This window comes from Molothrus ater, chromosome 1 (genome assembly GCF_012460135.2).
Source record: "Molothrus ater isolate BHLD 08-10-18 breed brown headed cowbird chromosome 1, BPBGC_Mater_1.1, whole genome shotgun sequence".
In the NCBI taxonomy this organism is placed as follows: domain Eukaryota; kingdom Metazoa; phylum Chordata; class Aves; order Passeriformes; family Icteridae; genus Molothrus; species Molothrus ater.
In genome coordinates this window covers 46382675-46395727 of record NC_050478.2, presented here as the reverse complement: position 1 = coordinate 46395727, position 13053 = coordinate 46382675, and the positions used below count along the sequence as shown (strand labels likewise).

The following is a 13053-nucleotide window of genomic DNA, read 5'->3' as shown; positions in this document are numbered from 1 at the left end:
CACAGCAACTACTGGAGTGACAAAGATCAGGAAGGGAAAAAAAATAATTCTCCAGTAAAGCAGAGTCTTAGAAGAAAGGCATCAAACAAAACAGAGACTAAGACAGGCTGCAAAGTTTTCCCCTGAAACTTCCCACCCGTGGAATCTATGGAAGATAATAACTTCAATATTTCCCTTTTAAAAAAACGTGCTACAATCAAGAGTGCAGCAGTCCTGGAAACGTAGGCAGTTCACAAAGAGTTGATAAGAAGCACAGACTGACCTTGCTCATTATTTAAACATCTCCTAATCCTCCAAAGTCAAGTCTAAGTTGCCAACATTGCTTAAAGACCACTGCTTCCTAAGCACCTGGGAAAAAGACCATGTGCATGGAAAAGGCCATGTCAGGTGCCAATTTCTGCAGACCACAACAAGCACCATCTTCCAGAGCTCAAGTATTTGAAGCTCTCAAATGATGAAGATCACATACACAATTCAGGAAGAATTAAAGGACATTCTTCCCTCTAAAGTATTATATTCAGGCTCTTCTCTTAAACTGGGTATCAGCTGTTTCATTCCTGATCTTAGGTTTCTTTTGCATGCCAGGAAGAAAACCTCTGGTCAGGCAAGAGAGGGGGACTGGTCTTCAAGCACAGTCCACACAAAAACAGTCTCACACAGGCACTCAGACACTACTTTGGAGAAATCGGGCATCACATTTACATTATAAAGTTCAATACCTTGAATATCCTTACAGCAAACTTTAGGATTCCATGAAAATTTGCCTTTTGGTATTTATAGTAATCCCTTCCCATGTCTGTGGGAGTTTGAAATGTCATTCCCCACAGAAGTACAGAGAAGTGGGTCAAGATACACTGCCGTTATTTCACAGATCAAAGATATCAGGCAAACAAAACCGACTGGCAGCGCGAGCATTCCAGGACACACATGGCACTTCCTCATTTCCCTACCACTCACAATCCAATTTTTTTCCCACAACACAGTAAGAAATGCATATATTAAAGAGAGCCAAGAGTAAAGTGGAATAATTTTAAGCTCTTAGGAGGGTACATGAGACAATGGTCACCTGCTGCACAAGGTCAGCAGCGATGTGTTCAACTGCTCAGCTGAGCAAGTGCAGAAAAGCTGGGCCTTGCCCCAGATAAAGTGAGATTCTGTGTGGCCTCACTGCTGGTGACACAGTGCCCGAGTTCACTCAGGTGTGATTAGCTTAGAAGCCTTGCAGCATCAGGAGAAGGTAGGGATTGTTGTGGCAGGTCAGGCACTGCAGCAGCAAAAGGACCATGCCCTTCCTCAGCAACCAGCCAGGGGGTTTACAGGGACTTGTGCCGAGCTCTCCTACCCACAAGTTTTTCCAGCTCTGCTGAAATGTTTCCATCCTCTTGTTTACAAATACATCAGCTCACATTTTAACTCTGCCTTCAAAATGAATTATTTCTAGAGTACTCATGATATTTTAAGCCTTCCTACACCCTCAGAGACTATTATCTCTCTGCTTCTCCATGTAAATAAAGCTTGGAGACAGAGCTCAAGTGACGGTCACAGCACACGTGATCACAACTGGAGAACTGCACCTCAGGACTTTCAGTCCTTTACCATGACTATAAATCAAAGGTCTTTCCATGTATTTTCTAGTTAAGGTCTGTTCAGGTTGCATTTTTGCTAAAGACTTCTATTACAAGGTAGATAAGGACTTTCCACACTAGTTAATGCTTTCAAAAATTGAAGTGTTGTAAGGCAAATCAGGTGCTTTATCACTCGCTTGTAATAAGAGAAAATGTTTCATGATTCCAAAAAAAAGCTTTCTCCTTTTTTGCTCTGAAATTACTAGTCACTCACTACTACAGTTCCTCAGAACTACTGAGGAATTTGTTTTCAGCTGCTCCAGTAGAAAGGTACAATTAGTCCTGAAGTCCAAGTCTTACCACCCTACACTGAAGCAGATGAACAGAACCTGCTGCAGTAGGTAATGAGCTGAGCAGCTACAGACACTCCAAAACACATCAGACCATTTCTGTGGCAGACTTCCCTTATTGTCACTTTGTGCTCCAATGCTTTTGTGCCTTGAGTCCTACAGAGCCTGAGAAGTGTGCAGAACTCCTACTACACCAAAACTGTGTGTTTCACATTTATGGCCAAGAGTTTGAGCAACTACATACAATGAAGCACTGTTTTTGCTGTTACATTTTCCTGAGGCCATTCCTCTTATCCATAGCAAAGAGGGATCAAAAAAGGAATTTTTAATGTTTGTCATTTAATTTCAGATGCATAAAAACCATGATTGAATGCATACTGCCCATGAGTTCTGCCCACTGTGGGACATTTAATGACTCACTGAGGAAGGTTCCCATAATAAGTCAGCCAGCACATACAAAGCCAAGAAACCTGTCACCATTCCTGCTTCCTGCCAATTGCCATTCCCTTCCTTAATGGGCGTGTTGAAAGTGTTTCAAATACTAGGTGGACCTAGTAGTTTGCAGCCAAGTTTCTCATTCCCATTCTCTGGACGCTGCCATAACTACCTCTAATCCTTAGCAAAGAGACAGCAACCAGCACTGTTTGCATATCTCCTTGGATTCACAGTTCAACTCAGTAAGTAAGGGGTCCAAAGAAACAGCATGGCAATCTGCTCATGTAGGCAAACAAAAGCCTGCAGGTTCTCCAAACGTTTACTCCATACTTGCTAGAGAAAACTCCTCCCAATGTGTTCACAACTTTTAGTGCTTTAGTTTTCAGATAACAGAAAGCCTTCCGACAGCGAGTGGCAACTCCCAAGTTTTTAACAACTGCCTGGGTAACTGGATCCCCAGACTTAACAATTCATATATGGAAAAATTCACTTTGTCTCTTGCATTCCAGCAAAAATGACCCACAGTTAAACAGTTACCCTTTGAAGGGAGCATGAGGAACAATTGTGGCACTCGTACTCCCAGTCCAAAGGCACACAAAGATTCTCTGACTCTCCTTCTGTTGTAGTGCGTTTTTATATTTTGTAATATTTTGAAGTAGTTTTGTTTTGTATTCCTATATTTTTCCCAAATGGTTTATCCCAGACTGTACTCCCCTCCCTTTATCTGTGTTATCCCTCTCCTGGGATGAGATCATCCCCAAACCCCCACCCTGGCTCTCTGTCAATCACTCAGCATCCCATCCCCCCCATCCAGAAGTTTCGGTCCAAGTTGTCGAGTGATTAGCCAGAGGCCAGGGGTCAGCCCCCCAGGCCTAGTCCCATATGCTGTCCGATATGCCTGTCCCCCAGTATCTGTCCCCCAGAGATACCTATTGGTCAGTAAATGTTATCTGCTTTTGGTTTCCTCCCCCCTTTAAATGTGAACTCCGGACATCCCCCTGGGCTCTCGGAAGGAGGCCCCCTGAGGCGCAGGAGCTCTTTTGGGATCTGAATAAAACCATGGACTAACCCCTGCTAAGAGTCGGCCCTTTATCTTCTACCGATGTCTCTGGTGTCTCTTGTGCTGCAAAGGCGGCCAGCCCAGGTGCCCTCAGTACCCTCGGGGCACAGAGAGTGTCTCCCCGCTGTCGGCCGTGTCGGGGCTGCCCTCCCCGGTGTCTGCCGACTCGAGACTGGCCCAGGGTTCCTGAGAGGCTCGCAGAGAGACCGAGACATTTTGGCGACCAACGTCGGGCTCTGAGACCATCCCCGGACCTCACGGACGGGGCTCGGACATTATTTCAGACTGTTCGCAAAGCCTTTGGCCGGCAAGCTACCTTAGAAGAACACACTCCGTTTTAATGAATTGCTCCTCTGTGCAAGAAACTCTTCCCTCAAGAGTCAGTTTCAGGTAGAAGTCACCCTCCCAGGACCTCCTGTTTTCCTGTCCCACAGCTGGATTGGTAAGTTTACCTTCTTCCCGTTTCTCCCCTCTTGGGGACGGGGGGTGTTTCCCTGCCTTTGTTTTCAGGCTCGCTGCAGAGAGCCGAAGTTTTTTTTTCTCTATTTTTGGCAGGCTGCCAGCTTCAGGTTTTTCTTCTCCCCCCCACCTGGGTTGGTGAAATTTGAGATACAAAATTTAAAATCACAGCTACAATGGGTGCAAAGCTTTCTGTATCTCACAAAGATGTCTATTACCATTTTTTGAATTTTCTTAAGAGTGAAAAAATCCGATTTTCAAAATCAGATGTTAAACAATTTGTTAGATGGCTGTTTCTTCACTTTCCCGATGTATCAACTGAAAATATTAGTGATTTGGCCTTTTGGGACAAAATTGGTAATGAGTTATTGAGAGCAGGGAAATCTGGTGACACATCTCCGTCAAAATTTGCTTTTTTAGCCCTGCAGATAAGAAATGTTGTAAAATCTAATTTAAAGATGCAAGAACAGCCATCCGGGAACAGTTTCAACACCTCTGTTTCCCAGAAACCCGATCTACCCCCCTCCAAGTTATGTTCTCCCTCTCCTAACCCTCTTTCCTCACCCCCAGCCCCGGCACAGGGCATTCTGAAGAAAGCTACACTCCCTAGCTTCCCTCAGAAGCTCCCTGTCTCCAACCCGGACAGTTCTGGCCAGACTCCCCGGGATCCTACCCTTTCCCCTATTTCCCCAAGCTGTGATACCCTGTCCCGGAATTCTAGTGCCCGCCTTTGTACCCCCGATCAAGTAACTTCCCCAGACCATGATGGTGGATACCACATGGCAATGCCTGGTTCTTCTTCTCTCCACAATCCTTTACGCTCTCCCAACAGCCCATTCTGGTCGGAAAACCGCGCCCCTGAAACCCTCCCTCCCAGCACCCTCCCGCCGCCCCCCTCCGCCCCCTCAGGGCTTTGCCCGCCAGCCACGGCCTCCCGCAGCCCGCCCTCCAGCTCCCAGGTCAGAGAAACCGGAGGTGCTGAGTTCGGCAGCCAGAAGCCGGAAACATCACTGGTTCTTTCTGCAGCCCCTGTGTCATATATTTCAGATTTAAACGGGGGGATTCAGCCACATTATAGCCCCCTTTCTGTTGATTCTGTCAAAGAACTTGCCAAAGCCCAAAAAGACTTTGGTAGATCAAGTGAATATTTTAGAGGACTCCTTAAAGCTACACTTTCTGCTAATACCTTAACACCCGCTGATATCAAACACCTTTTTACCTGCCTGTTATCCTCGTCTGAATATCTCTTGTGGGATGCAGCATGGAAAAAAGGATTGAGAGAAATTTTACCAGCTCTGTGGGCTGATGAAGCTACTGTCCATGATGTTTATGGTAAATTGATATCTCTCGACCATCTCTGTGGACAGGGGGAATGGGAGGATGGAGCAAGTCAGGCAGAGGGCATTCCCAGAAAGGTTTTCAAAGAATGTGCTAGAGCAGCTGAGAAAGCTTTCTTTGGGCTCCGTCCTGGTGTTCCACTTGAAAATTATTTGAAAATAACACAATCTTCATCTGAGTCCTTTTTGAGTTTTGTGGAAAGGCTGAGAAAAGCTGTCGAATTTCAAGTTCAGAATGAAAGAGCCAGGATGGAAATCCTCACCGAGATTGCTAAAGAAAATGCCAATGAGAAGTGTAAAGCTGCCATCCTGAGCCTGCCTCTCGATCCAGCACCAACACTACAGTCAATGCTAGAAGTGTGTGAGAGGAAAGTTACCATCACCCTTGCTGACCAAGACGACAGACCAAAACCACAGAGAAAGATTGCAGCTGTGGACGCCCCTGATTCACCATCCACCAACCAGCTTCAGCACGTCACAATGCCACAAGAGAGAACCTCCAACTCTAATCAACCTTGCCATCTTTGTGGGAAGTTAGAGCATTGGATGCCTGACTGCCCTCTGAAAAAGCAGTTTTTAGATTTTAAATACAATAACCTTGAAGATCAGAATTCCCCAAAAGACAACCTTTCAAAAAACTGAATAAAGAGCGCTCTTTTTCCCAGCGCTATGACAAAAATAGGGTGTGTTCAATTCCAGCACAGGACAGGGCCGAGCCTGAGCACAGCCGTCAGCACCAGGAGCGGAATGCATTTCATACAGCAGCGCACCAGCAACACCAACACAAACCCACTGGCAAAGGTAAAAAAGTCCTTGCCATGAACATTTTGGGGACAGTAAAATGGTTCAATGTAAAAAACAAATATGGTTTCATAACCCGGAATGATAACAAAGAAGATGTGTTTGTTCATCAGACTGCTATAAAAAAGAATAACCCCAGGAAATATCTCCCCAGTTTAGGAGATGGAGAAATTGTGGAATTTAATATAGTACAAGGAAGAAAAGGCCCCCAAGCAGCCGATGTGACAGGACCTGGTGGAGTTCCAGTACAAGGCAGTAAACACGCTCCAGACTACAAACCTGTAAAATATTATCTGCATCATAGAAGTCCTCCACATGTCTACCAAGGAAATAGAACCCAAAACCAACAACCATCAAGCCCCAGCAACAGCCTAAAAGCAAGAAGAGCACAGAACACTGGCAAGCTGCCCTGCATTCAAAAGCCCATGTCAATAATAAAAGAACCTTCCAGTCCGATAAGTCCCACTTCTAATACCCTTCCCCAATTCCTGTGGCCTTCCTACCCCTCTCCCACTTTCCCCTTTTCCCTTCCATTGTGCTATTACCCCTTTTTTATGTTCCCACAAATTCCTACCACCCTCTCCCCTCTCCCATGGTCTCCCTCCACTAATCCCTATCCCCAGAGTTCCTTTAGAATACCAGAGGGAGCATGAAGTTTCCCTAAAGTAACCATCCTTTTCTTAAACTAATGATTTTTATTTGGAGTTTCCAACAGGCACACCACCACCTACACTGCCTTGTGCAGAGTCTATCACAGCCAACCACTTTACCACAGGAGACAAAGAAACAGCAGACTGGATGGACGGACTTTCCCAAAAATGGGGACTCTCGGGCTGGGTCAGATCCATATTGAAATATGTATTTTTAGTTTTGTTTGTTTTTCTTGTTATTTTGATCAGCTTTGGGATCATCAAGAGCATTGTGACCAAACTGATATCGAAAGCTATTTCCCCTTTAGAGATCAATCAGGTGACTGTTCCTACCTCTTCTGAGGAAGAGACAGAAACCTCTGCAGAATTTATAAAACAGCCTTGGTTTGCTGATGCTTGATATCACTCCGAGCTGAAATTTAATGTCTAGGTGCCTCTCCTTTTTTTATTTAAACGAAAAGAGGGAGATGTTGTAGTGCGTTTTTATATTTTGTAATATTTTGAAGTAGTTTTGTTTTGTATTCCTATATTTTTCCCAAATGGTTTATCCCAGACTGTACTCCCCTCCCTTTATCTGTGTTATCCCTCTCCTGGGATGAGATCATCCCCAAACCCCCACCCTGGCTCTCTGTCAATCACTCAGCATCCCATCCCCCCCATCCAGAAGTTTCGGTCCAAGTTGTCGAGTGATTAGCCAGAGGCCAGGGGTCAGCCCCCCAGGCCTAGTCCCATATGCTGTCCGATATGCCTGTCCCCCAGTATCTGTCCCCCAGAGATACCTATTGGTCAGTAAATGTTATCTGCTTTTGGTTTCCTCCCCCCTTTAAATGTGAACTCCGGACATCCCCCTGGGCTCTCGGAAGGAGGCCCCCTGAGGCGCAGGAGCTCTTTTGGGATCTGAATAAAACCATGGACTAACCCCTGCTAAGAGTCGGCCCTTTATCTTCTACCGATGTCTCTGGTGTCTCTTGTGCTGCAAAGGCGGCCAGCCCAGGTGCCCTCAGTACCCTCGGGGCACAGAGAGTGTCTCCCCGCTGTCGGCCGTGTCGGGGCTGCCCTCCCCGGTGTCTGCCGACTCGAGACTGGCCCAGGGTTCCTGAGAGGCTCGCAGAGAGACCGAGACATCCTTCTCTTTCAAAAACAAATGCATATGGATTGTTTTTCAAGTCTGTGAAAGAAAAAGATTATACATTTCCAAACTGCACATCAAAGACTTCATATGATACACACTTGTTATCCTATAAGTTAACCAATAGGAAGAGACTGTACATTTCAAGTGATCAAGCTTCAGAAGCAAAGACAGCTAATGAAAGAACCTAGCATCAAGAAATCCATAGAAAAGCCTAACTCCACATGCATTTCCTAGTAAGACTACAGAGAACAGAGGTGAGAACAGAAACTGAAAGGAGCCTTCTCAGGCAAACCAGGTGGATTCCTGTTATGCAGCCTAGCTCTATGATCTTTCCATCTTAAACTTTCCAAATTCACTCTGAGTGATGTCCATTTGAGCACTGCTGTAGACCTTTGCTTTCCTGCACTTCACAGTTTCAGATATGCAGTCTGCAGCACATGCTCAGACAGTTCATATTCACTGGTTCTTGTGCCAACACTCATTTAGATTAAACGTCTGGTTTTTCCTCCTCATTGTTAACTTTCCAACAGTTTCTTGGAATGCAATTACATGTAATGCAGTGTTTCAATGAATACTTCAAAGGCCATTATCAATACTTTAAAGGTCATTGAGAGCAGCCCCGTGAAGAAGGATTTGGGGGTGAGGGTTGACCAAAAACTCAACATGAGCCGGAAACATACACTTTGCACACTGTAGCCAACCACAAAGCCAACCACATCCTGAGCTGCATCCTAAGGAATGTGGATGTGATTCACCCTCACCGGTCCTCTTGTGCCCTTGTGTCTGTCCTCTGCAGCTGTCCACCTGGCAAACAGAACCTGTGAAAGAACTACCTCAAAAGCAACCCACCAAAACAAGGCTGGCTTTTCTGGTCACCTCAGTTCCCCATTTCAGCTTACCACAAATGCCTCTGCTTACTAGTTGTGAAGAGGCAGGAGAGGAAAAGGGAAGAATGTTCCCGTACCTACAGAGGTGAATACACCCTCCAAATCTACTTTGTTAGTCCAGCTAGGGAAGCTCATCTACACTTTCTTTTAATACAAACTGCCCAGGGACTATCTCATCCAGTTCTAGAAGAGAGAATTCAAATCCCTTTCTCTGAAAAGTGGATCAGAATTTACATGCATTGATAAACATTTTATCACACAATAGCATTACATACATTGTCATTCTTGCCCTCAAATCACACTACTTTGGTGACTTAGCCTTGTTCACATGTGGTCTCATTTCTCTTCCAGACATTTCTTCGTGTCAATTCCCAAGTTTATACTGTTATTACTTATTCCCATTGCACAACTTCATTAGGCACCCCATTTTTATCAATCCAGTATTCCTTATTGTCCAGCTCTTGCACAACTTTCCAGTTTTCCTTTGAAATATGATTCCTCAAGTTTGTTTACCATAGTTCAATTTTATGGTGTAAACAACACCAGCACCACTTTTAATCTTGAGAAAAACTTCTTGCAAGTACCTTTCAAACCAATAGTTCCTCTTCTGACTCAAATCTGTTTCTGCTTCCTCTCCTTCATACTACTCTTTATCCAAGTACCAGCTCTTGCACTAATTCTCTTGTATCTCTCCCTTAAGAATAAGTGTGATCTGTTATCAAGCTCCCAGCAGATTAGAGGTACTCCATTTCTTTCACAGAGAAAGGAATTCAATCACTTATTCTTACAAAAGATGCAGGTCAGTCAAGCATGATCTATCTTTAGCAAATGCACATAGGACCCAGTTTACTTAGTTTCATGTTGTTAATTAATTCTTTCCTTCACAAATTCTCTGGAGTCTTGCATACTACTAATGTCAAACTCATTAGGCTATAGCTGTGCCATTCCTCACCTCCAGCTCTTTTAGGAAACGTTCTCCAGAGTTCAGTAAAAAATCTGCCAAGTCAGAAGTAGGATACATTTAAAATTAGATTCAAGCCTGGTTGTGGTTCTACTGTCACTTTATTCCTGCAGTTCTCCTCCCTGTGACTCAGCTACCTTTTCCCCTTCCCAAACTGCCTTCCTCTCCAGCTTCTCCGGGTCATTTCTTAAGATAAAGAAAACTTCAGTTCAGAGGTATTCCAACCTAATTTTTGACAACACCTCAAAATGTACTTCTATAAACATTTTACTGGCAATAATAAAAAAAAAATTCAATGCTACTAATTTATAATTTGGGGATTTGTTTGGGTTTTTGTTCTTTTTTTTTTTCCTTGCATTAACACCACTTAATGTGCAATAAAATTAATACACACTCCAGAAGAACAGAAGAAACCAAAGCCTACGTCTTTTCCAAGAGGCCAACAACAAGGAGAGGACAAAAATATGCTCCACCTCCTACAGATATCCAACTAAGGCTCACCTTGTAACAGTGTTTGACAAGAAAGTGCCTGATAAATATCACAAACCTCACAACCCAGATGATCTAATTACTTCACAGGAACTGATCCTGTGAACATCCATATGTGAACAGCACCCAGACACCCTGAGGAGAAAGGATGCATTTGAAAACCACACACATCTTTCAGAAATTGAGTTATTGCACCTTAGCCTCTGAGGAATTGTGCTTGGATATTTTGTTGAAGCAATAATTTAATTCTCAGCTACCTTGTATGGAACGTGTTTATGTCAGATCAACCCTTGTGTAACAATAGCCATCACATTCATTATGTCTTGGCAATTTTTATAAATGCCAAGAACTCGCTATGGAAGAAGACTCACTGGAAATCCAACATTATTTCTATCTGCTCTTATCATAGCACAGCAACTGTGTGGGCAGCCCAGCTGGGCAACTGCACATCCTGTTTCAAGGGTTAAAAAAAATTAAAACAACCACAAAATAAACCAGCTATGAAATACATGACATAAAATCCTTCTACCTTACAGACCACATGAAGCAGTCAAGCATTTATGACAGCGGGGAAGAGACAGGCAAAGAAAACTTAAATCCAGGATAGGCTTATTACCCTGGGGCTGTTTGGTACTAGATATACCTGAGCACTCAGTGATGGGCCGGCAGGGATAGAGGAAGGTAGATTAAAACACCATTTGGAGTCTTTTCCTCAGGATTCTCTGTTTGAACGCATCAAGCACGCACGACTCGAAGCAGATACGGTGCCCCACGGTGCCCCTCACTCCCGGGAGCTCCGCCTCGCTGCCGGCGGAGCGCCGAGGCGGGGCGGGAATGGAGGCAGCTCCATGACCACGAACTGCGCGGGGCGAGCCGAGTCACGGCCCAGCCAGGCATCCCCCGGCCAGGGGAGGCCGCGGCCAAGCGGGGCCTCGCCGGCTCCCAACCCCTCCTTCACCGCCCCCTGAGCAGAGCGAAGCCCCCCGGCCCCGCGGGACGCGCCCCTCCGGCGGCGGCTCCCGCAGCCGGGCAGGCGCCGCTCGGCGCGGGGGAGGGGACCGGGGGACGGCCGGCAGGAAGCAGGAGCGGAGCGGAGAGGCAAGGGACACCCGCACCCCCTCACCTGGCAGCCCTTCTTGTGGTGGAAGCCCACCACCACGATGTGCAGCACCGGGCCCCGCTTCTCCATGGAGCAGCCCGGCGATGGCCGCGCCGGAGGATGCCGCCGTGCCCGGGCTCTCGCTCCGCCCCCCGGGGTCCGGCGGGGACGCAGCCCCGGCCGCCTGCGCTTCCGCACCACCCGGCCCGGGAGGGCGGGCACGGCCCTCAGCACCGCCCTCCGCCCAACCCTCCCGGAGCTCAGGGTTAGCTGGGGTGGGAAAGGTCTCTGCGATCGGCAAGCGCAGGTCCTACAGATGAGTGGCAGCCCAGAAAGAAGGCTGGGGGTTGTTTCAGTACAGTTTAGTCAGGTTGGCGGCTGAAGGTTAAGAGTGAGGAAAAAATCAAGGTAAGGCTTCCCTCAAGGGACTAAACCTCCAAGAGGAGGAGGCTCAGGGGCAGCTCATTGCTCTCTACGAGCCCCTGAAAGGAGGCTGTGGCCAGGTGGGGCCGGTCTCTTCTACCGGGCCTGCAGTGAGAGAGCGAGAGAGAATGGCCTTAAGATTAAACAGGGGAGATTTAGATTACATATTAAAAAAAAAAAAATCAGTTTTAGTGTGGTCGGGCATTGAAACAGGCTGCCCAGGGAGGTGATGGGGTCACCATCCCTGGGGTGTTTATGAGGCCTCTGGCTCTGGGTGATGTGGGTTAGGTGTTACAGTGGCAGTGCTGGATGGACAGATGGACTGGATGATCCTGAATGTCTCTTTCAACCTTGATGATCATTCTGAGATTCTGTAAACATGTCTTAGCATACCCGAGAAAGAAGGCAGTTCAAAGACTTGTACAAGACCATGGGCAAATTCAGTGTGAGAGAAAAAAAAATAATTTAAAACTGTATCTTAGTGAACTCACACCATGCCACCTCTTTAACACCTTTTTTGTGATTCAATTGACTGCTTGAATCAACAGCATTTGGTAGAGGCTGTACTCTTAATAATTAAAATTCTCTGGGGAAATTGGAGGAAGATAATAAAAGAGTAGTGCTTAAAGAAAATCTCATCACTAACACAGTACCCAGGGGCTCAAATTATAACAATACAGCATGTAATCACGTATTGTTTTTCAGCTTCAACAGAAGTGTTATAGGAAACATATACTGTAGGGAACACAGGATAAACTACAAGGAGTAATCCTTCTGGCAAAGGAATGGTTTCTTATTAGTATTAGGCTCTAACTGACAGTTTGCTATAATTTAAAACTAGAAAATTGCATGCAATATTGGCCATTATCTCCTGCAGTAATGAGATATCCCCCCCCAAAGATTCATGTGAGTGTTTATGGTTCATTCTCATTTCATTCAGGAAAGTGCAGTTTGGCATCACTCTTACTGTTATGGATTATGCATTATAGAGGCGTCTCAGTGATACTACTGGATAATGGTGGCTTATGGCTTCTCTGAATAGATTATTAGATTTATTTTTTACTGCTTGAAATTCTCTTTCCTGCTAAAGCAATAAAAAATGTTGAACTTACAGCGTCAGCCTAGTTAGGAAAACAAACTAGTTGACATAATCTATGTTGTTTTCACAGTTAACATTGTGTGCATTTATGAGAAAGAAAGGCAAGTGAGAGCTACTATGAAACAGCTCTCAGAAAAGTCTCAGAATTTTCCTAAGGGAATTTTCTTTATCCATGCACAGCTAACAAGTAGCAATGAAAACTCAGCCCTACAGTTCTTATGTTACTCAGATCATTTGCTAAAGAACCACCAGCTATAATATCATTTCCATAGTAATAGTAATTTGTTACTCATTCCAGTCACAGCA

At 45.4% G+C, this 13053-nt stretch overlaps 1 protein-coding gene across 1 annotated transcript in view; it reads right to left on the bottom strand.

The window, feature by feature from the left end:
- The window catches only part of AVL9 (AVL9 cell migration associated), a 46445-nt gene extending 35059 nt beyond the window's left edge, over nucleotides 1-11386 (bottom strand). The window contains exon 1 of the mRNA XM_036402748.2: nucleotides 11250-11386. Coding sequence (XP_036258641.1) covers nucleotides 11250-11315 — 66 coding nt within the window. The 5' untranslated portion in view covers nucleotides 11316-11386. The remainder of the gene's footprint in view (nucleotides 1-11249) is intronic.
- Between the last annotated feature and the right edge of the window lie 1667 nt (nucleotides 11387-13053).